General features: G+C 41.3%; 1 protein-coding gene across 7 annotated transcripts in view; it reads right to left on the reverse strand.

Moving 5' to 3' along the window:
• LOC119952974 (C-Jun-amino-terminal kinase-interacting protein 4-like) overlaps positions 1-25,645 on the reverse strand; it is a 262,841-nt gene that overhangs the window by 88,051 nt on the left and 149,145 nt on the right. For all 7 annotated transcript variants that reach the window (XM_038776641.1, XM_038776637.1, XM_038776640.1 and 4 more), the window contains 2 exons: positions 11,036-11,189; positions 133-358 (listed from right to left, as the gene is read on the reverse strand). In XM_038776641.1, the coding sequence (XP_038632569.1) occupies positions 133-358; positions 11,036-11,189 (380 nt within the window). The remainder of the gene's footprint in view (positions 1-132; positions 359-11,035; positions 11,190-25,645) is intronic.

Genomic DNA, 25,645 nt, shown 5'->3' on the forward strand with positions numbered 1-25,645 from the left:
GGACAACCTGGAATCCCTTCCTAGATGAAAGCAATGAGGAAGGAGGAAAGTGGAGATGTCATCAATATTAAAGTAACTACAAATATTCCTCAATTCCCTCGAAATAACACTTTGTTCGAACAAAACACTTACCAACTGCTGATGTTCTCGTCTCCTGCTGTACCTGCACGTCAATATTTTTCTTGCTGTCTGGTTTCTTGCTTGTTTGGTTTAAGTTTTTGGAGAACCCTTCAGCCTCCAGATTTTCCTTCCTTGGAGAAGCTGAATCTCCCACAGCAGGGTCGGATGGAACCGACAGAGGGGTGTTGGGTTTTGTTGGCACCAAGCTAGAGGTCTGGCTGACATCAGAGAGCTCATCCTAAAATACAAACAGAACTCAAATCAAATTTCAAAAAAGCATGTAGCCCCAGTCAAACAACCGCCAATTACCAATTTCCTAAGCTTTCAAGGGCAAATGAACCAATATCCAGTCAGTCATCCTGTGTTAACATTTTTTGGGGGTGATCAAAGTCACAAGTTCAAAAATTAACAGAAACTTGAGATCATGCAGGGCAAACAAATGCACCTGAAGTTATTGCACAGAGAATGAATGTTAAATTATATGTCGGAGCGGAGCAGCTATGTACCAACATTTCAATGCATCAAATAGTTTCATCAACAAAAACAGCAACAACATGTACTTATACGTTACACCATCAACATAGCAAGACATTCTAAGGTGCTTCACAAGAACATTATCAAATAAATCTGACATCGGGCAGCACGGTGGCGCAGTGGGTTAGCCCTGCTGCCTCAGGGCGCCACGGTCCCAGGTTCGATCCTGGCTCTGGGTCACTGTCCATGTGGAGTTTGCACATTCTCTCCATATGGAGTTTGCACATTCTCCCCATGTTTGCGTGGGTTTCACCCCCACAACCCAAAGATGTGCAGGGTAGGTGGATTGGCCACGCTAAATTGCCCTTAATTGGAAAAAATAAATTGGGTACTCTAAATTTATTTTTTAAATAAATAAATCTGACATCAGGCCATATAAAGAGATATTAACACCGATGCGAAAAGCTTAGTCAGAGCTAAATTTTAAGAAGTGTCTTAAAGTAGGTGAGAGGCAAGAGAAACAGAGAGTTCTTTAAGGAGAGAATTACAGAGACAAGGACACAAGCAGCTGAAGGCACAGCCCAGCAATGGTGGGAGAATGAGGCCAGAACTAGAGGAATGCAGAGGTCATGGATTGCTAAAAGGTATTTGATAAAGTGCCATATAACAGGCTTGTCAGCAAAGTTAAAGCCCAAGGAATAAAAGGAACAGCAGCATGGACAGGAAAAGAGGGTGCTTGTGAATGGCTGTTTATTTGGACTAGAAGAAGGTATGTAGCGGGTTCCCCAGGGGTGATATTAGCACCTCGACTTTTCTTGATGTATATTCATTACCTAGACTGTACAGGACACAACGTCAAAATTTGTAGACGGCACACAACTTGGAAGTGCTCGGCAAAATTTGCGTAGGATGTCAAATGTCAATGTCAAACTTCAAAAGAACAGAAACAGGCTGGTGGAATGAGTGGGCAAACAACAGCTTAAATTTAATGCAGAGAAGTAGAAAATTATACATTTTGATAGCAAGAATGAGAAGCAGCAGTACAAAGTAAAGCATATAGATACTAAAGATGGTTCAAGAGCAGAGAGACCTGGGGATATAGCTGCACAAATTACTGAAGTTGGCAGGGCAGGTTAAGAAAGCCATTATTAAAGCATACATGATCCTGGATTTTATAAATAGGGGCAATATAGTACAAAAACAAGATGTTCTAATAAATCTGTATAAAACGCTGATTCAACCTCAACTGATGTATTGTATCCTGTTCTGGGCACCACATTTCAGGAAGGATTTGAAGGCATTAGAAATTTAATGAAAATCGCTTATTGTCACGAGTAGGCTTCAATGAAGTTACTGTGAAAAGCCCCTAGTCGCCACATTCCGGCGCCTGTCCGGGGAGGCTGGTACGGGAATCGAACCGTGCTGCTGGCCTGCTTGGTCTGCTTTAAAAGCCAACAATTTAGCCTTGTGCTAAACCAGCAGCATGCAGGAAAGATTCACAAGACTGACTCCAGGGATTAGGAACTTCAGTTATGTGCATAGGTTAGAGAAGATGGGGGTTGTTTTCCTCGAAGAAGATTAAGAGGCGCTTTGATAGAGGTGTTGAAAATCATGAGGGCTCTAGACAAAGTAGATAGAGAGAAACTGATCACTTGGGCAGAAAGTTGGAGAAGTAGACGTGGATGATTTAAGGGGATTGGTTTAAGTAACATAATTACAAAGATCTGGAATGCACATCCTGAGAGTGTGATGGCAGTAGATTCAACTGAAGCCTTCAAGAAAGGGGGAAAGGATTGCAGACTTTGGGAAAGGATGGTGGAGTGGGAGTAGCTGAGTTGCTCTTGTCGAGAGCCAGCACAGATAACAACAGGTTAAATGTCCTTTATCTGTGATGTAGCCGTTAGGAGTTTGAGGGTTGTAGGAGGCCACAGTGTTGGGAGGGATTTGAAAACAAGGGTGAGAATATTAAAACTGAAGTGGTGCTTAACACTTTTTAGGACAGGATCAACTGAATTTTGGGTGACCGCAACTTTGCAGAGTTGAAAACTTGGTAGGTTAGTCAGGAATGCACTGGAGAATTCAACTCTATAACTAGCAAAAGCATGCATGAGGGTTTCAATAGATAAACTGAGGCCTGGTAGACAAAATGAAGTATTCCCAAATACATTCTGAAAGCTAAAGTTACAAAACAGTTCCTTTAACAACCTCAGGATACCCATTGAAGCACAAAAGAATAGATTATTTGGTTAAACCTGGAGTATATATTACTGTCATTGAAGTTACAATAGGCCCTGTGAACAGGTACTCAAACTGAACGGACTGATGCAATACGTGAGCCAGGAATGGGGCATGGACGAAGAACAACTCGTTAAAGCAATGGCAAAACCAGAACCCAAGGCATTAAAAAATTTAGCTTTGCCTATTGTTGGCAGAAACCAAGTGTGGATGTGAGCATCCTGGTCACAAAGAGTTAGTGCTAGGGTTAACCCTGTATGGTAGTCAAGGAGGACCCAGAAAGGAGAGTCAACAATGATTTATTTTCGGGCAGCACGGTGGTGCAGTGGTTCACACTGCTGCCTCAGATCCTGGATCACTGTTCGTGTGGAGTTTGCACATTCGCCCCATGTTTGCCTAAGTTTCTCCCCCATGATGGGGTGTAGTTAATTTGTTCGTAATCTAGGACAAAAGTTCGGCACAACATCGTGGGCTGAAGGGACTATTCTGTGCTGTATTTTTCTATGTTCTATGTTCTAACCCAACGATGTGCAGGGTAGGTGGATTGGCCACGCTAAATTTCCCCTTAATTGGAAAAAAATGAATTGGGTACTCTAAATTTATTTTAAAAAAACAATGATTTATTTTTAACCCTTGGTTTAGGAAAATATACATAAGCAACAGTCCCAACGGAGACGATTCTGAAACCCCAGCTCCTAACTGGGCCAGGTTTTATCCTGTGGAATTAACAAAGCCGCTGTTGCGCCTCCGCCCCTCAGTAGGGGAAGCACACACTCCACGAGGCTCACGGGGAAATGAATTGGGTCATCCCCATGGGGTTATAACACCCTGCCTTGCAATTACTCTCAATGGTAATCACTGCAAACATCTGTTATTTCCTAAACTGAGCATCTGATTAATGTCTCCCATTACCTTACAATGCAGGGGTCATTCATCATCTTCATTACTATTGGTGATCCCAAGTATCAATATGAACACAGTCACTGTTTTTATCTGCTCACAGGCCAAATTTGAACACTTTTATGATTTTGTTTTAAATAGAGGTATGATAATGTTATGGAAATGCTGCACCCATAATGAGAGAGTGTCAACGCATTTAAATATTTTCAGTTATCTATTCAAAAGAGTAGGGTTATAGTTCCAGGTAGCTCTACACAAGATATTTGCTGTTGGATTTTACTAGATAAAAGACAGATGAAAAACGCCATGCATCATCTATCAGTTTAGAACAATCTCCCCATTGTGGCAACAAAGTCATTCCAGATCTACTGCTCTGTAAAAATGATGCAAAAGCTGTTTAACAAAAGCTGGGAAGATCACGCACCTGAGAATGGAGGAAAGTCAAGAGGGGTAGACTTACAATCAGAAAAGGATACAAATTGGTTTTAGACCAGGGAAAAGTACAATAAATTAATTGCTTGTGATGATGGGTTTTGGATAAATTTATAAAACATAACATCCACTGTTACAACTTTTGGGATTTTGAGCAGACCTTTGATGGTGTATAGTAAGACAGAATATGGCAAACCTCGAGAATATATGGTAATCCCAAAATCCTTGCCAAAATTAGAGAAAAGGGGTTTAGATCAGCAGTTGGAGCGAGACGCAGATGCCTAATTTATTGAATCTAGAACAAGATACAGTAATGAATCTTGCAATTGAAAGCTGTTGGGCTAAAACTACTTGGATATTTTGCAAGTGTAATGCACTGCAAGTAAACAAGAAATCAAACTCTGGCATGTACATTAAACTACTCCCACAAGCATCCTCCACTCAGCTTTGCTATGCAAGCCCTTTCACATTATGCATTCACAGCAAGGTTGTAATTGTTGCTTAAAGTGGAGGCTAATATACAATCGTGACCAGTGTTACACCAACATTTATTTTGTCAGTACATTTAGGCTGGTGTTCACTCAATTCCTGCACTATCAAAATCTCCCATGCACACTAATCGCTCACTTAATTGCACAATACCATTTACTATTCAGGACGTTGCATCTCCCATTTTCACACTGACATGAAAGATTTGACCTTCAGATGGATTTCCCACTGGATGCAATGCCGAGTTAATCACTGTGCTCTCCTGATGTAACCAGCAGCAACCAAACCCCCACTGATCAGACTGCAGGATGCAGCATTTTGAAAGGAAATAAATACAAACAACTATAGCAACAGGATCAACCAAGAAGTGATCTGCTTATTTCCAACTATTTCCCTTCAGCATTCAATTTTCAGGCATTCTTCATCCATTCTCACGATGTTGAAATTAAGATTAATTATGGTAAACATTTCTCCCAGCCAATGGCATTAAACGGGTGGCACTGGGTCAGCCGCCAAATGCATGCAGTGTTTCATATTCAGTTATATTGGAGTCAACAGTTATTCAGTTATATTGGAGTCAACAGAATTAAATATCAGGTGCCCAACACAACAGGCAGCAAATCCAATACCAAAATCCAAATCCAATATGCCTTTGCCAGAGACAGAATTCTATCATTTTTTGTCATGACAATAGAGGCTGACAGAAATATATTAGTGAGAAAGGATCTTGGCCCAGAAAATTAGGAAGTAGACTCAGTATGGGTGGAGGTTCAAAATTTAAGGGTCAGAAAGCACTGGCGGGAGTAATTTCTAGGCTCCCGAACAGAAGTTATACTTTTGGGCAGAATATTAAACAAGAAATGATTGGACTTGTAACAAAGGTAACATAACAGTTGTGAGGGGCTGAATTAGCCCTAAAAGATGAGTTTATAGAATTCTTTTGTGACTATCTCCTGCAGCAACATCCTGCACATCCAGCTAGGGATAAAGTTAACGAGGCAGAGTTAATAAGTGATGTGACAGTAAAAGATCCACTGTGAAATTGTGATTATAATACAATGAATTCTACATTAAATTTGGAAACTACATACTCCAATCACAAAGAAGAATGTTAAACCTAAAGCCAATTACACAGGTATGAGGGGAAATCTGGCTAAGGAGGATTGGGTACAAAGAAGAAATATGTGTCCGTGAATAAATAGTGGGAAACATTCAATCAAACAATTCAAAATGTTTAACAAGAAATACAAAAGAAAATTGTGCTGATTATCTCAACCAGTTTTTTAAAAAGCAAAGTGGTGGAGTGGGGGTTGGGAAGAGATGAAAATCGCTTATTGTCACGAGTAGACTTCAATGAAGTTACTGTGGAAAGCCCCTAGTCGCCACATTCCGGCGCCTGTTCGGGGAGGCTGTTACGGGAATCAAACCGTGCTGCTGGCCTGCTTGGTCTGCTTTCAAAGCCAGCGATTTAGCCCAGTGTGCTAAACAGCCCCGATTAAACCCTCAATCACATAGGCTGTAAATGGGATCACTTTGTGACAGCCTTTCAAACAGTAGTAGCACTAAAGTGAGAAAAAAACAACATTGCCCAAGCAAAACAGCTCACCCGGTCTGCTGGTTAAAAGAGAAGTGAAGAACGAAAAATAGAAAATACACAGCAAAAAATGGTGAAGCAATATCCAATTGAAATTGACAGCTGAGAATCCAGATGTTTTCATGATAAGATATTTGATGATGGTCTAATTTTGGTTCTTGATGTTATTTATCAATGAAACAAATATATTTTACCCACAGACTGAGTTTACAGTGCACCCTAGCTACAGTCCCCAGGAGGCAGGCACTGTATATGTAATGAGCTATGTGCTGCAATCAATGTTAAGCAATGAAGCAGGGAATACAGCAGGAAGGAAAGCAGCTGGCACAGTTGAATTGATTTATTCACAGTGAGATTGGTGATCTGTAATTCCACACAATAGATGAATAGTATTTTCAGCACAGACTAATTACAGTCTGGATTATGAAACATTATGTCAATGGACAGGGACAATAAGATATCACAAGATAATCCGGTCTCTGGCATGGTAACACAGTGGTTAGCACTGTTGCTTCAAAGTGGCCGGGTCCCAGGTTCGATTCCCCGTTGGGTCACTGTTTGTGTGGAGACTGCACGATCTCCTCATGTCTGCGTGGGTTTCCTCCAGGTGCTCCGGTTTCCTCCCACAAGTCCCAAAAGACGTGCTGTTAGGTGAATTGGACATTCTGAATTCTCCCTCAGTGTCCCCGAACAGGCGCCCGAGTGTGGCAACTAGGGCTTTTCACAATAACTTAATTGCAGTGTTAATGTAATGCAGTGTTAATAAGACAATAATAAAGAATATTATTATTATTAATGCTCTGAATGTCAGTCATTTTGAAGTGCAGAAGTTCTAAATCTGTGAAAATTTCAATTGCAGTCCCTATTGGTGTACAGGAGAATTAATTTCTGTCACTGGGAAAATCAGTTGTCCTCTTAAGAAGGACTGTGTGCTATTCTCAGTGTTATAATAGACTGTATTCAGCTGCTGAATACTCCTGTCCGGAGCATTTCAAACTTGAGCAGTCCAGAAAGGTACAATGCACAGCATTTTTTCAGCATAAATGAATGTTTTAGAAAAGTGACATTGACATTAATTAGCCACCCAAATCCACCTTTCACTTCACAGGCAGGTAGCAAGCCCTGCACCACAGACCCAAAGACATCCCATTATCGAGGGAGTAGAAAAGCACTTTTCAATTTCCAGGGGAGATAATAAAAACAGAAAATGCTGGAAACTCTCAGGCAGTTTTTGTGAAGATCAGGTTGATGATCCTTCATTAGAACTTAAAATATTAACTCGCTTTCTCTCTCCACAGATGCTGCCCAATTTGCTGAGCACTTCCAGCAGTTTCTGTTTTTATTTCAGATTTCCAGCATCTTGCCTTTTGTGAAAACAAGGATCATCATCTGAATTCTTATATTCACATATTCTGCACTGTCAGCTGATGTGAGGGATGGTATCAATTCCTTGCGGAAATCCTACAAATTCTCAAGTTGAAATAACATGAGAATGAATTTACCAGACACATGACTTCATTGCAGGGGCTAGCAGTCTTCAAGAAATCAGAAGGTGAAAAAATATCTGATTCAGATCACAAATGATTTCTGCACATTTTGTGAGCTGTTCTTCTACAGCAGAATCAAGAGAGTGCCTCAATTTTATGGGTGTATACATACACACATATAGAATATATATATTATATAGTAACAAGTTTCATCCATAAGACAGCAATTTAGATAGTGAAACGCCCCCTCAATGCTTTGTAAAACTCAGAAATGCTTGTTTTAATTAATTTCTCTATGTTCGGTGCTTCAAGATGAAATGGCTACAGGTTATATCATTTAAACATTCTTCCCAAAAGCGAAAGATCTGGGTGAATGGAAAGCTCCAGAAGAAATTATGAACATTTTGGTCAAAACGTTCCAGCTCAAAACAAAGGCGTCCTTCGTACATCCCCATACTTATGTGGACTGGGTTGGTAACAACAGCCATATTCAATAGCAATGTACTAAGCTGACTTTCTCCCTTTATCCGTCCCTATCATCACCCTCTCCATCCCCCCGTGACTTTTCAAAAGAATGTGGTCAATTTGGCAGATAGTCATGGATGTTTACAGCATGGAAACTGGCCCTTCGGCCCAGCTTGTCCTTGCCGCCCAGTTTCTATCACTAAGCTAGTCCCACTTGCCCGCATTTGGCCCATATCCCTCTATACCCACCCTGCCCATGTAACTGGCTAACTGTTTTTAAATGAAAAATTGTACCCACCTCTACCACAGCCTCTGGCAGGTCGTTCCAGATGCTCACCACCCTCTGCGAGAAAAGAGTTTCCCCTCTGGTCTCTTTTGTATCTCTCCCCTCTCACCTTAAACCTATGCCCTCTAGTTCTAGACTGCTCCAGGTTTGGGAAAAGATACTGACTATTTACCTATCTATCCCCTCATTATTTTATAGATCTCTAAAAGATCACCCCTAAGCCTTCTACGCTCCAGGGAAAAATGTCCCAGCCTATCCAGCCTCTCCTCATAACTCAGACCATCAAGCCCTGGTAGCATCCTCGTAAATCTTCCTAAAGATGGGGAAAAGTGGCAGAACAGAAGGAAGAGAAAACACATAAGCATCTGTAAGGATACCAGACTTTTGCTGGAAATACAAAAAAAGCTTCTAAAGCTGGGTATGCCACAAAGTGTCAAGTATAGCGGCAGTTTGCACTGCAGCTATTGCAAATGCAAGATATTTAAATATGCAAATAAATACAGCCAATGGTTATATTGTGAAAACGAATAGCAGGAAAACAAAAAAGAGAGACTGAAAGGGTCATTATGCAATTAAGTTAATGAGCTACAGAAACAGAAAATGATGTAAACACACAGCAGGTCTAGCAGCAACTGTGGAGAAAGAATCAGAAGTAACATTTCAGGACAATGATCCATCATCAGAGAACTGAGAAAGTTAGAGATGTCACTGATTTAAAGCAAGGGAATTATGTGTGTGTGTGTGTGTGTGCGCGCGTGGGGGGAAAGAGCGATTAGGAAGGCAAATGGAATGTTACTGTTTACTGCAAGAGCAATGGAATATAAATGTAGGGATGTTTTGCAACAATTGTACAGGGTGGTTGGTGAGACCACACGGTGTACTATGTACAGTTTTGCTCTCCTTTTTTAAGGGGAGGGAGTAAGATTTTTTTTTCTCTCATAGGGTAGTCACTCTTTGGAATTCTCTTCCCCAGAGAGTGATGGAGGCAGGATCATTGAATATTTTTAAGGCAGAGCTAGAGTCATAGAGGCTTAGAGCATGAAAACAGGCCCTTCGGCCCAACTTGTGTATGCCGCCCAGTTTTTACCACGATGCTAGTCCCAATTGCCTGCCTTTGGCCCATATCCCTCTGTACAGCTGTAGCAAAACATCCCTACATTCATATTCCATTCCTCTTGCAGTGAACAATAACATTCCATTTGCCTTCCTAATCATTCCTTTTCCCATATAACTGTCTAAATGTTTTAAAAGACAAAATTGTACCCGCCTCTCCTAGATAGATAAATAGGTTCTTGACCAACAAAAGAGTCAACGGGTATCGTGGGTACATGCAATATGGAATTGAGGCTGCAATTCGACCCTTCGTGACCGTATTGATTGGAGGAGAAAGCTCAAGGGACCCAATGGCCGACTCTTGCTTATAAGATTCTTTAAAATAAAATTCTTAATAAGTATTTACTGTGCTATCCAATCCTCACAAGTAGTCGGGGACACAAGTTCCAGATTTCAGAACCGCTCTGCATACTATACAAATTGCAAAAACAAACATGTCTGCAGTTGTTTCAAGTTTTCCTTCTGGGGTTTGAGCAGCTTGGCATTTTCCATTAGCCATGGCATCACACAAGACATAAGAACACAGGAAACAGGAGCAGGGGTCGACCACACAGCTCACTGAGCCTGCTCTACCATTCAATACCACCATGGCTGATCATGGGCTCAACTCCATTTTCCCACCTGCTCCTCACATCCCACAATTCCCAGGGACACCAAAAATCAGTCTATCCCAACCTTAAATGTATTCAATGATGTAGCACCCACAACCATTTGGGGTAGAGAATTCCAAAGATAGAAGAAATTCTCAGAATCTCAGTCCTAAATGATCATTCTCTTCTTCTCAGATTGCGCCCCTGTGGTTTTTCCAACTATTCTCTCAGCGCCAACCCTAGCAAAGCCCCTTCAGAATTTTGTAGGTTTCAATGAGATCACCTCTCATTCTTCTAAACTATTAGAGACTATTAGCCCAATTTACTCAGCCTCTTATTACGGGCAATCCCCTCATTCCAGGGCCAATTTGCTGAACCTCTGTTGTATCATCTGGAATGCAAAAAATCCTTCCTTAAATGGGAAGACCAAATTTGCACAGAGTACTCCAGATGCAGTCTCACCAAAATCCTGTACCACTCTAGCAAGACTTCTTTACTCTTTTCCTAAAATCCCCTTGCTATAAAGGCCAATATGGCTTTGCCTTCCTAATTGCTTCCTGTACCTGCATGCTAACGTTCTGCATTCCTTGTACAAGCACACCCAAGTCTCTTTGAACATCAATACTCAAAGTTCTCAACTTTTAAAACAGATTCTTCTTTTTTATGATCACAGTGATTACTTTCATACTTTCCTTTATTATACTCCACCTGCCATCTTGCTGCCCACTCACCTAACCCCTGCCATCTTGCTGCCCACTCACCTAGCCTGTCTACATCTCTTTGCAGTCCATGAATAATATCGTTCAAATCTGATTCATGCTATAAACATTTGATCAAATTTGCACCTTACTTTTAGGCTTGCATTGGACCGTGGTTGGCTAAGGTTATTGAACCTCCAGGTTTCCGTACCAGGTGTCTCTGCTCCTTCCCCCTGTCCATCTGGTGGAAGAACAACATCTCCTCCTGGCAATTGAAAGAGACCCAAGGAACGTGGTGGCTCTCGCCTGTTTAGAAAGGAACAAATATGGGTCAAGTTCAGCTTTGCATTGTTGCTAAACTAAGAAAAATGGTAAAGACATAGCTGCTCAAGATTAGTTGGAAGCGATTTTGGATCATGATCTAAGCTTTATATCATACCTGACCATTCTATGGTTATTTTGCCATTAGTGACAACAATTGCCGCACATTTTCTATTACTTACATTACAGCTGCAGCACAATTTTTCCTAATCTCATTGCACCCACTACATATGTGGTTTTTCATAAACTTGAGCACACATAAATACAAAGGAGAGCAATGAGAAAGGAACTTGGTTCAAGAGTGCAGGAAGTAGAATCAAGTTTGGAGATTAGAAATAGCAGAGGTCAGAAAACACTAGTGGGAGTAGTTTATTGGTTCCTTAATAGTTGTTGCAGCGTTAGACAGAACAGGGCAGCGCAGTTGCACTGCGGTTAGCACTGCTGCCTCACAACACCAGGGATCCGGGTTTAATTCCAGCTTTGGATCACTGTCTGTGTGGAGTTTGCACGTTCTCCCCGTGTGTGCGTGGGATTCCTCCGGGTGCTCTGGTTTCCTCCCACAGTCCAAAGATGTGCAGGTCAGGTGGATTGGCCAAGCTAAATTGTCCCTTAGGTGGCCAGGGATGTGCAGGTTAGGTTATGGGGTTATGGGGATAGGGGATGGTAGGCAGGGGGGAGAACATGTGTGGAGTGCTCATTCGGGGGGTCAGTGAGCCAAAAGGCCTCCTTCTGCATTGTAGGGATTCTATGATGAAGCAAGAAATTATTGGAATATGGAACAAAGACAATGAAATAATTGTTGGGGACTTTAATCTAGTCTATATGAAAACTAATCCAAGATGTATTAATCAAATTAGAAGATAAATTAAAGAGTTTTGTAGAACCAACTAGAAATAAAGCTATTGTAGATATAGCATTGTGCAAAGATGCAGGGTTTAATTAGTAACCTGATAGTAAAAGATTTGCTGGGGGGGAAAAGTGAGAGTACAACTGATTTCCATATTAAGTTTGAAAACGACAAACTCCAATCTAAAGCAAGAATTTTAAACTTAAACAAAGCCATTTACGAAGGCACAAGGGAAACCTGGTTACGGTTGATTGGGTAAATAGACTAACAGGTACAGCAATAAATTAATAATGGGAAACATTTAAAGAAATGATACAAAACTTTCAACAAAATTACATTCCATTAAAAAACAAAACTCAGCAAGAAAGATTCATCTATGGTTTTTAAGGAATATAATCGCATTAGATCAAAAGGTTTGCTGGGGGAAAAAGTGATAGCAAGCCAAAGGATTAGGAGTGGTTTAGAAAAAAAATAGAATGTGTGTAAACTAACCAGAAATATAAGAACAGGTTGTCTGAGCTTTTCAACGGATGTAAAAATGAGTAAAGTAAATGTTGGTCCATTAGAAGCAGACACAAGACTATCATGTGGGGTGAGGAAATAGCAGAAACATTGAGCAATTTTGTGTCTGTCATCACAGTAGTTGACACAAGTTACTTACTAGAAAGAGAGAGTGGCCATGGGGGTAATAAGGGTGAAGATGGTACGGTAAATAATATCAGCAGAGAAACAATACTAAGAAACCCAAGAGACTAAAATCCAACCATCCCCACGACCTGATGGCCTCCACCCAAGGATTCCAAAAGGAAAAGTGCAGAGATGGTGGATGGGATGATTACGATTGCCCAAAATTCCCTCAATTCTAGAACAGTCCCAGCAGATTGGAAGTTTTTTTTTATTTACTTTTCCATGGCAAGAGGGTGTCACTGGCAATGTATTGCTCATCCCCAACCACCCTTGAACTAAGAGATTTGCTGGACAGAGAATAGTCAAGTGGTAAGCACATTATTGTGGATCTGGAGTCACAGTCGAGGTAAGGATGGATAACCTCCATCCCGAAAGGACATTGGTGAACGAGATAGGTTTTTACAACAATCAGTGATAATTTCATGGTAACTATTACTGAAGCTGGCCTTAAATGTCAGCTATATTTATTGAATTTAAATTCCATCAGGTGCAGAGGTGGGATTTGAAACCATGGCCCCGTTACTAGATTACTAGTCCAGTGACATTACAATCTGCCCCAAACATAAAGCTGCCCAAACAAGAAAGGAGGGAGAGGGGGAAAGAGGGAATTACAGGTGTGTTAGCCTGGCTCCAGTCATTCATAAGAAGCTGGATTCTTTAATTGAGGAAGTTTTGACAAGATATTTAGAAAATTAATTTCATACTCAAACAAAGCCAACATGATTTTGGTACGTGTGCTCTGTCAGGTTTTACAAATGGAAGTACTGTTTTCCAGTTTTAGTGTTTTTAAGGATATAACGAGCAAGGTAGATAAAGGGGAACCAAGAGGTTTTGTAAAGTTGGTTTAGGGTTTTCCCAGGTGGCAAGGTTTCCCACCCTGATAACCCAAAGAGTTGAATGCATCAATTGTCTGGAGGCAAGACTTCTACCCCTCCGGTGGGCAGCCGTCCCACCTCAGAGCTGCCCACCATTTGATTGTCCAAACACTCTGTAGTCATGGCAGCTCCAGGCTCTAAGTCCCGTAATCCAGGACTGATAAGTGCAGGGTGGGTGTCTCATGGCACTGAGAGGAGGCAAAGCACATGTGAGAGAGGGGCTTGGGGTCCCGATATGGAGACCAAGGGGAGTGGGAGCACCTGTAAGAAGCAGAAATGGCATCTGGAGGAGCCTTGATATGAACAGGAGGTCTTGGGAAGGGTGAGCTGCTGGACTTCCCTCTGCCCTGAACTGCTCCAGGCAGCCTGCCTCAAAATTGAGGCAATTCTAGACGATTTAATGGACACAATTTGAGCGAGGGTGGGCAGACCAAACATAAAATTCTGCCCTTGGATTTCCAACAGGTGTTTAATAACGTGCCACACCAACGGTGAACATGCACGGCATGGGTTCCTGGAACTGAAGGAAATGTATTAGCATGGTCAGGGGATTGGTTAACAAATAGGAAGCAAAGAATAATAATAATCTATTAGTGTCATAAGTAGGCTTACATTAACACTGCAATGAAGTTACTGTGAAGAGCCCCTAGTCGCCACACTCTGGCACCTGTTCGGGTACACGGAGGGAGAATTCAGAATGTCCAATTCACCTAACAGAACGTCTTTCGGGACTTGTGGGAGGAAACCGGAGCCGGGTCCCTGGCGCTGCGAAGCAGCAATGCTAACCACTGTGCTACCGTGAATAGGGAAGATTGAACATTTTTAAGTTAGCAGGTTGTGGCTAATGGAGTGCTGTAAGGATCAGTGTTGGGTCTTAGCCATTTACAATCTACATTAATGACTTAGAGGCGGATGGTAACGTTTGCTGACAGTACAGAGCTAGGTGGGAATGCAAACTGCGAGGACACAGAGACTGTAAAGAAAGAAAGAAAGAAAGACAGGATAAGTGAGTGGGCCACAATGTGTCAGGTGACGTTTAGGAGGTTAATCACCTTGGTCGTGAGAATAGAAAAGCAGAATATTTTTTTTAAGAATGAAATTTTAAATGTTGATGTTCAGAGGAGCTTCGGGGTACTTACACAATGAGCACAAAAAGTTAGCATGCAATTAGGAAGGCAAACAAAGGGGGTAGGGTAGAAGAATAAAGGAAGTCTCGCTATAATTGAACACTTTTGTGAGACCACACCTGGAGCACTGTGTTCCGTTTTCAGTCTCCATATTTAAGGAAGGAGATACCTGCTTTGGAGGAAGTGCAGCAAAGGTTCACTAGATTGCTTCCTAAGAGAGAGAGTTGGCTTATGATGAAAGGCAGAGTAATTTGGGCCTATATTCGCCATTGTTCAGAAGAACAAGAGACGATCGCATTGAAACCTACATGATTGTAACGGGAATTGACTAGCTTGACGCTAAGAGGTTGTTTTCCCTGGCTGGGGAATGTAGAACACTGGGCACGGTGCCAGGACAAGGGGCCGATTAATTAGGACTGAGATTAGTTGAAATGTCTTCACTCAGGAGGTTGTGAACCTTTGGAATTTTCTACCCGAGGTGGTGCCGTTATTGAATATATCCAGATAGACATATTTCTGGTCCCTCTGTAAATCAAGGGTATGGGGAGGGGGCAAAGTGGAGTTGATCAGCTGTGATCAAGACTGACATCTCAAGCACCAAAGAGAAAATGCTGGAAAATCTCAGCAAGTCTGGCATCATCTGTAGGGAGAGAAAAGATCTAATGTTTCGAGTCCGATGACTCTTTGTCAAAGCTAGCTCTTTTCTCTCCCTACAGATGCTGCCAGGCTTGCTGAGATTTTCCAGCATTTTCTCTTTCGTTTCAGATTCCAGCATCCGCAGTAATTTGCTTTTATCTCAAGCACCATCATGGTCACTTGACAGGTTCCCTTCAAATACCATTCCAGTGCAGAATGTCAATAACCTTGGTCTAGGGCAATGAGAAGGAGAAAGGGTCTAGCCACAAACGACAAATTAAAGCACTTTCCAAGGACTTATCAAATCATTTCCCTTTATCCAAACACTATTACGTCAAACAGTATTTTTCAACTTCTCAAAAGATTTTCTTTTCTATATGCATTGACATTCAAGTTTGAATATAGAAAATACAAATATAGTAGAAATAAACGTTGGTTCCACCTTCTTTAAAGCACACACAGCTCATGGCATGAGAAATATGCACTTGTTAGTTAACCTCGAACTCTTACTACTTTATTTTAAGAAAACTATAGTCTTGTAGTGTGAAATGCGGGCACGGATTGAACAAGCAGACCTGATCTTACTCCATGTTAGAGCCCCAAACCAAGAATACAAATCTAGATTAGTTGTGTCGATAATCTATTATGTAGAAGGATTGCACACCATATCTGTTCTGGTACAGCAAGGCCCCAGCAATTAGGCGCATGAATTTCCCGAGGGTTCAAACACAGTGGGAATGATTAAGGCACATGTTAACATCAGCCACACATATACCCAAAAGAGAAGATAATACAAGTATTCCGCTGTTGACAAAAGTCTCTTTTGTGCTTATTAACATTGGTCTAAGTTAATTTACAGAAGCCCAATACATATTGCAACAGCTAGTGTCAGCGCAGGGTGTGGTAGTGATGGAGAGGAGAATAGTATTGGTGGAGAAGAGGATAAGGTGCTGTTCCATTGGTTCCGACAAAGAACACAGCTGGTTAACAGGGTCCTCGTAGCAATTTTTAGCTTCGTTTTTGGTGGATGAAGCTGCACAAATTTCTGGCAGCACCTGCAATTAATTAATGACTGCCACTGAAATATTTTACAACAGTAATGCGTCATAACGGCACCCATGCACCACTTTGTCCTGTATTAAAGTGGATCCATGGGGCTGGGGTTCATGGCCGTTAGAAAATCAATGTGTCTGTTCATTTCTTCTTGACAAATCCTTTTTAATGAAGATGCCCTGATCAAAACCAAGAGCATGCTCTGCCTGGAATACATTCTCTGTAAATTAAATTAGAATTAGACAAAAGACATGTAGGGGGTTTCTCAGCAAGGTTCCCTGACGAGCTTCCCAATGGACACATGAGCATTGCTCAGTTTATGCCTCAATTCTTCAGCGTGGAAGCAAGTCATACACTCAATATGGGGGCAGATACCATTATAAAATTGACAATTTCTGGTCTTTCCAACAAATACAAATTCTGCTCCAAAATCCCAAATTCAAAATAGTTTTCCTTATTTGCAAGTCCCTCAATGGCTCGGTCATTAATGTCTCAATGTGCTTGATCTTGTGCCTATCATTCTTCCATTTTGCATCACTTTTTTCTTCCTTTCCATTTATGCTTTCAGTGACTAAGCCTTCACTCATGTTAAAGGTGCTGTAGCTTTAGATATACAAGTTCAAATGGTTTTCTAACCTTACCACAATCATGCTTCTATTGCAGTTATACAGTAGCTTTAGAACATGGATTCCTAACTATTTATTTGAAGTGCCAGGTGGCGTGCTTCTCACTTGGCTTTCTACACACACACACATGCACACAGACACTCACAGACACACACAGACACGCGCGCGCACAGACACACACACTTGCGCGTGCACACAGGCACTCACAGACAGACACACACACACACAGTTGCTGTGTGCTGTAATAAGTAATCTTCCGAATTCCAACAAAATTGTCAAGTGTTATGGTAATGACACTTTCTTCCAAACAAAACAGAATTCAGCCTCTTGCATTAACATCTCAGGCAGCCTGACAATGTTAGTAATAATCTCTATTTAAAGTGACCTCTTGGGATATCCATGAAACCTAATTATAAGGTCACTAATATCCAGATCTATGCAGGCCCTTCATCATCCAAGAATCATTAATATTCCAGGCTCCGACACAAGTGTCATCACATACCAAGAGTCATGCCTAAAAAAAAGGTGAACTTAGAATCCAGGGCTATGCAGGGATCCCAAATAGGTAAAGTCACAGCCACGAACACAAGCAGACTGGATGCATCAGATGAGGACAATACAATAACTTTATGGACCATCATGACCACTTGGAGAGAGACTGCATGCACAAGCTTAAACAGGCCAGAACTCATTATCATGAGGAATTAAAGTGGCAGTGTGGATATGAAATTGGTCGAGAGACAGAAATCAGAGCGTTGTTGAATGGTGGTTTATCAGACGGGAGATATATATATATATTTTGGTGTCCTCCAGGAGTTGGCATTCAGACCAGTGCCTTTTCTGACGTATTCAACACTGGTCTTTTTGATAATGCAATAGTGACCCGGACATGGAGGGCACAATTTCAAAGTTTTTTTTATAAATGTTTTTTATTGGGTTTTTGAACAAAATTTGCCGTTATGTACACAGAATATGATTGATATATATATATATATACCGTATATACTCGCATAACATGCGACTTTTGAGCACCTAATTTGAAGCCTAAATTTCGGGGGTCGCATGATACGCGAGGTACAAAAATCGCGGGTGTGAAATGCTGGCCAAGATAAGTCACATAGCATCCAGTAGTTAATGAAACTGTTATACAGGTATTTATTTTTGAACATAATGATATATGAAACAGGAAAACATTGGTTATTTAACATTTATTAAAATGTAAAAACATCATTAAAACAAACTAATGCAGGTGAACTAAAATCCTTCGAATTCGCTTTCATTGTCATCGTCAAATAAAGCTTGGAATTCTTCTTCATCGAGGCAGTCGTCATACTGATCATCTTCCAGGTCTTCAATATTTTCATCCTCTTCTCCTACATCTTCGAATAAAGCATCATCTTCACTTCCATCCAAAGCATTTGCTATTCCACATTTTTTAAATGCTTCAACGATCAAATCGCCATCTATCCCAGCCCATGCCTCTTTTACCCACAAACACAATAGAGCCAAATCCGGAGCCTTCACATTCCCTCCCTTCGTAAATGATTTCTCTCCTTCCATCATCCAGTCATTCCATTTCTTCCTTAGATTGTCTTTAAATGGCTTATTGATGGATACGTCAAGTGGCTGAACGACGCTAGTCAAGCCAGCTGGAACGATCGCTATATCGGTGTTCGCTTCGCGAACAGCTTTCACAACGGCATCCACTCGATGTGACCTAAACATATCCCAAACAAATAAACTTTTTTGGCGTAGCAAACCACCTGCTCTTGATTCCCAAACTCTCTTCAGCCAAATCATGCAGCCATTATCGTTCATCCAACCTTTTTCATGGACATGGACAATGATACCACGTGGAAATTTTAACTTGGGCATTAATTTCCGTTTGAAGATGACCATTGGAGGAAGTTTCGTCCCATCTGCCATACACATTAGTACAACCGTAAAATGTGTCTTTTCATGCCCTGTAGTTTTGATAAAGATACTTTTTTCGCCGACTTTATTAACGGTTGAGTTTGATGGCATATCAAAATTCACGGGTGTCTCATCCATGTTTCAAATGCACGATAAATTATAGCTGTTAGCTTTGCGATGTTTGATAACAAATCTATGAAAACTTAACACTTTTTCTTCTAATTCTTTTGGGAGTCTCTGCAATTTTTGTTTTTCTTCTTAACACAAAGTCATGTCTTTTCATGAACCGCGTACACCATCCGGGACTTGCAGTAAACTCACGAATGCCCATGTTTCTAGCTTCTCGTAAAGCATAAAGTCTTATTTTAGATCGTGTTATTATGTAACCATTTGCCCGATTTTCGGACACCCACTTTGAGACTTCATCTTCTAACTGCGGCCAATGACATTTCGACCCGCGATTTGCACATTTATAGGAAGGACTTGCCATCAATTGTTCTTTTTGCTTTCTCCAGTTTCGGACACAGCTTTCTCCGACACCAAACAGGTTTCCAGCTTTAACATTGTTGCTTTGTTCCGCTTCGGCAACAACTTGCAGTTTCAATTTGGCTGTATATTTCTTCACTGATCTTTTCTCCATTTTTGCTAAGGGTTGATTGTGTCGCCTGTTAGGTACCGTGACTATTTATTATCGGGTTTAGTTCCGTGATTAGAAACAGCAAAACAGCTGTTTCTCATTCGGCAGTTTTAGGCGGAAAGCTTACCCGAGTGTCAGCTGTCATGTCAAAAAAGTGACTCGCATGATACACGAGGTATACTATAAAAGCATGTTTTTGGGCCGTAAATTTAGGGGTCGCATGATACGCGAGATCGAAGGATACGCGAGTATATACGGTATCTAGATAGATAGATAGATAGAAGAGAAGGGCAAACACAAACATATCACAAAAAACAGAAAAGAAAAAAAGTAATAATAAAAAAATAAATAAAAAATAAAATAAAGTAACTAGTAAGGTATTATGCACCAGCACAACAGCAGCAACTGTGTACAATTGGTAAAATTATTTACAGCACATAAGTAGGCATCTGTCTATGGGGGGGGGGCATGGAGACTGGGGGGGGGTAGATATGCATTTGGGTGCCAGAGAAACAATTACAGAGGGCAGTACTCGAATGGGTCTGTTGTTGGTGTTGTCACTTGCTTCTCCCGGACGGATTTCGCTGCCGTTGTCGTCTCCACAATTTCAAAGTTAGCAAATGGCACAATGTTAGAAAGTGAAGAGGATAATAGTAGACTTCAGGGTAATCTGTGAATTGGCAGACACATGGCAGAGTTGGTGCAAAAACAATGGGTCGAATGGTCGCTTTCTGTGCTCAATTCAACAACTGAGAAAAAATGACTAAAGTAAAGCTATTAGCAAAATAAACATAACAGATGTAGAGTATTGCAAACTAAAGGCAAGTCAATATAATTGATAAATTTCAGAATGTTACTATTGATATCAAGTACAAGACCTGAAATTACAAGACCTGGCAATTAGTTCAGTTTATCATCAGCTTTCAATTGGTTATCCAAATGTAAATTCAGATTGTATTGACTTAGCTCAACTAATAAGAATTAATAAGAATTAAATAGCAAATAAACCACCTGCTACCATTACACGGTATTATCCAGTTAAGTGACCAATAAAGCTGATAGCTGTGTAAAGCATAACCAAAATACAGCTGCAAACAGATGGACGAAATTCCTGAAAACCACTTCCATTACACCACACAGTGTATTTAATGTCCTTATGTTGACAGGCTGACTGACTGTGATGAGAGAAATGTTCACTGAATACTGAAACATGGCTCGGGAATGCCATTTTTCCCCAACTACCATGCTTGATGATGCAGCTCTTCACACTAGATTCTCATCAAAAAAAATAGATAGTCAGTCGGCTGCATGTAGCATGTTTGGTAAAGCTAAGTAGAGTACGGATCAGCTGGCACTACTAAGAGAAGCAATATCAATTTTCCTTTTGACAAACTGTTTTTATGCCAAATCTACTGGGATGCTCGGGTCACTGGCTCTCAATACACTGATTTTACACAGCCAGCCAGCCAGAATAACTCCACAGTAACCTTGACAGATTCATTAAGATTGGCTTCCTGAGCAGAGCCTTTTTTAAAAGCTAGCCCTCGACTGTAAGCCCATTAAACACAACAAAAAAGCAGCTAACAATAAGCAGCAGACAAGGACAGAGACAAAGCTCCCATTAGTTTAGGATAGTTTAAATGGAAAATTGAATATATCCAAGAGGGATGCACCTCAAATACATTTACAAGCAATAAACTACGAAAGGTGGGAGATTCTTGTGATAGCATCTGTTCTGCGCTAAATCATTATTAACCTGCGTGTGAAAATCACACCGGTCGTGGAACAACAATGAAGACAAATTATAGCAGTAAAGTGGCAACAGAACTCAATACAGATCAGCACTAAGTTATCTTGCTTGTTCTACATATTAGCAAACTTGAAAAAGCTGGCCAAAGGAGAATATTTCAGTTACAACCTACAGCAGCATTCATCTTCTTTTTAAATTATTCCGTTCTCAAAGTTGCAAAGACAATGCACAGAGTGGACATGGCAAGCCCTTCGCCCATCTCACTGCTTGCTCCAAAATAAGTTCAACTTGAATCCAATTTGTGGTCTCCCCGAGACAAACATACAAGATCCAAGCTGACAAGAAAAGGCATTGCACCTAATCTTGGGCTTGATCTTCGCCAAAAGGCCAAGAAGCATTCATCAGCTCGCTCCTCGCTATAAATAGAGCAGAGTTAACTGAGCCACAACATCTTTTTCTGAAAATGTATTCATTCGCCAAGCTGACTACGTGAGGGGTTCCACGAATCACTGAATGCCTGCTGGGTCAAATGACGTTTTCCCCATGTACGAACGGAGGTACGGAAAGTCACCCTTTCCCTCCTGTTACACAGACCTTCTTGACAGGTGTTTCTCTAATTACTTGGCTTTTGGATAAGAGACACTTCATTATTTACACAGATAAATAAAATATATCAAAATAGAGCTACTTGCATACAATTTTAATATTTGTCTATTGCAAACGTCAGCTATCACTGATGCATCCAACTATTAAAAATATTAAAAGTCAAGGAAATAGCACTGGTGACACAAAGCATATAAATTAGGAGGGATAGGCCATTCGATCCCTTGAGCTGGTTCTGCAATTCAATAAGATCATGGCTGATCTTATGATTGAACATTGCCCCAACTCCACATTTTGCCTATCCCTGATAGATTCTTGACTACCAAGGGAGTCAAACTTCCGCTGTAATGATATTCAATGGTCCTGCCTCCACTACCCTCTGGGGAAGAGAGTGCCAAAGACTCATGACCCTCAGAAAAACAAATTCTCCTCATCTGGAGGCCATATTGGATTTGGTGCTCGACAACGAACCAGGCCAGGTGTCAGATGTCTCGGTGGGACAACATTTCGGTGACAGTGACCACAACTCCTTGACCTTTACCATAGTCATGGAGAGGGATAGGAACACACAGTATGGGAAGGTATTTAATTGGGGATGAGGAAATTATACTGCTATCAGACAGGAGCTGAGGAGCATAAAGTGGGAACAGTTGTTCTTGGTGAAATGCACATCAGTAATGTGGGGATTGTTTAAGGAGCACTTGCTGCGAGTGCTGAATAGTTTTGTCCCACTGAGATGAGGAAGGAATGGTAAGGTGAAGGAGCCTTGGATGACAAGAGAAGTGGAGCTTTTAGCCAAGAGGAAGAAAGAAGCTTACGTAAGGTTGAGGAAGCAAGGAACTGAATCGGCTCTAGAGGGTTACAAGGTAGCCAGGAAGGAACTCAAAAATGGACTGAGGAGAGCTGTAAGGGGGCATGAAAAAGCCCTGGCAGGAAGGATTAGGGAAAACCCCAAGGAGTTCTACACTTACGTGAGAAAGAAGAGGATGATCAGAGTGAGAGTAGGGCCGACCAGGGATAGTGGAGGGAACTTGTGCCTAGAGTCTGAGGAGATGGGGGAGGCCCTAAATGAATACTTTGCTTCAGTATTCACTAGAGAGAGGGACCTTGTTGCTCATGAGAACAGTGTGAACCAGGTTAATAGACTCGAACAGGTTGATATTAAGGAGGATGTGCTGGAAAATTTGAAAAGCATCAGGATAGATAAATCCCCGGGCCTGACAGGATATTCCCAAGGTTACTACGGGAAGCGAGGGAGGAGATTGCTGCGCCGTTGGTGATGATCTTTGTGTCCTCACTCTCCACTGAAGTAGTACTGGATGATTGGAGGGTGGCGAATGTTGTTCCCACGTTCAAGAAAGGGAATAGGGAAATCCCTGGTAATTACAGACCAATCAATCTTACGTCTGTGGTGAGCAAAATATTGGAAAGGATTCTGAGAGATAGGATTTATGATTATTTAGAAAAACATTGTTTGATTAAAGATAGTCAGCATGGCTTTGTGAGGGGCAGGTCATGTCTCACAAGCCTCTTTGAATTCTTTGAGGATGTGACGAGACACATTGATGAAGGTCAGGCAGTGGATGTGGTGTATATGAATTTTAGTAAGGCATTTGATAAGGTTCCCCATGGTAGGCTCATTCAGAAAGTTAGGGTCATGGGATACAGGGAAATTTAGCTGTCTGGATAGAGAATTGACTGGCTGAAAGAAGACAGCGAGTGGTAGTGGATGGAAAGTATTCCGCCTGGAGGTCAGTGACCAGTGGTGTCCCGCAAGGATCTGTTTTGGGACCTCTGCTCTTTGTGGTTTTTATAAATAACTTGGATGAGGAAGTGGAAGGGTGGGTTAGTAAGTTTGCCGATGACACGAAGGTTAGTGGAGTTGTAGATAGTGTTGAGGGTTGTTGCAGGTTACAACAGGACATTGACAGGATGCAGAGCTGGACTCAGAAGTGGCAGATGGAGTTCAACCTAGATAAATGTGAAGTGATTCATTTTGGAAGGTCAAATTTGAATGCTGAATACAGGGTTAAAGGCAGGATTCTTGGAAGTGTGGAGGAACAGAGGGATCTTGGGGTCCATGTACTTAGATCCCTCAAAGTTGCCAACCAGGTTGATAGAGCTGTTAAGAAGGCCTATGATGTGTTGGCTTTCATTAACAGGGGGATTGAGTTTAAGAGCCGCGAGGTTTTGCTGCAGCTTTATAAAACTCTAGTTAGACCACACTTGGAATATTGTGTCCAGTTCAGGTCGCCTCATTATAGGAAGGATGTGAATGCTTTGGAAAGGGTATAGAGGAGATTTACAAGGATGCTGCCTGGACTGGAGCGCATGTCTTATGAAGAAAGGTTGAGGGAGCTAGGGCTTTCTTCACTGGAGCAAAGAAGGAAGAGAGGTGACTTGATAGAGGTGTACAAGGTGATGCGAGGCATGGATAGAGTGGATAGCCAGATACTTTTCCCCAGGGTGGAAATGGCTGTCACATGGGGAAATAGTTTTAAGGTGATTGGAGGAATGTATCGGGGAGATGTCAGAGGTAGGTTCTTTACACAGAGAGTGGTGGGTGTGTGGAATGCACTGCCAGCAGAGGTGGTGGAGTCAGAGTCATTAGGGACATTTAAGCGACTCTAGGACAGGCACATGGACAGCAGTAAATTGCAGGGGTGTAGGTTAGGTTGATCTTAGATTAGGATAAATGGTCGGCACATCGTCGGCTGAATGGCCTGTATTGTGCTGAACTGTTCTATGTTCTATGTATCGCAAATGGAATACCCCCTATTTTTAATGTGCAATGAGACAGAATTAATTAATGACCTCGCGAGGAAGGCACCTCTAGGTATCAGTGATCAGAACTGATGAGCTGCAGAAAGGCTACCCTTGATATTCAAAATCTGCTGGAATTCTACCAGTGCCTGGAGCTTCATGCTGCAGCCAGTCAGCACTTCCAGAGACAATTAACCATTTCACTATGAGAAACCCAACACATAGAAGTGTGAAAGGCAAATCGTTTAAAATTATTACCATTCCACAAAATAAACTTAATTCACTTTTAATATATCTTACAGTTTATCAATTAGTTGATTCGAACATAGGGCATCAGTTGCTCAAAAGCAAAACATTACTTGTATGGGATCTTGGTGGTTCCTGCAAATAATTCTATTCAGTGTTCATTGTGTTTAGTTCAAGAAAAACAAAGGCTAATACAGTATCTTAAAATGAAACTATTCATGTCAGTATGCATTTCATATTTTGACCAGAAGTTATGCACTGGTTTGTCAGCTACATTTAGCCTACACTTGAATCCAAAAAAACAAACACAAACTCAGGATCAATTGAGCCAGTCTGCTGCTGATGTTTTATTCTTTATGAATGCACCTCATCACATAAATTCCTTGGCCTTGGTTGGAAAGTGGGGTTTACCAAGCCATCTGCATTCTATAGACACAGGTGAATTTTGTTCTTAACAGAGACAAGAGTTTCATGAGCAGCTCTTCAGGTCACAGATGAGAGAAAAGGGCTGAGCCATTTTCTCAAAGGTCATGGAAAATCACAGCACCATGGCAACATTTATTACTGAACTAAAAATAATCAGATAGGATATTTTTCATCATCTCCCCACACTATCTGCCCTGTCGCTTTTTTTCAAATAATTATAAAAACAAGGAAGATAAATTTCAAACGCATTA

This window comes from Scyliorhinus canicula, chromosome 18, assembly GCF_902713615.1.
Source record: "Scyliorhinus canicula chromosome 18, sScyCan1.1, whole genome shotgun sequence".
NCBI classification, from domain to species: Eukaryota; Metazoa; Chordata; class Chondrichthyes; order Carcharhiniformes; family Scyliorhinidae; genus Scyliorhinus; species Scyliorhinus canicula.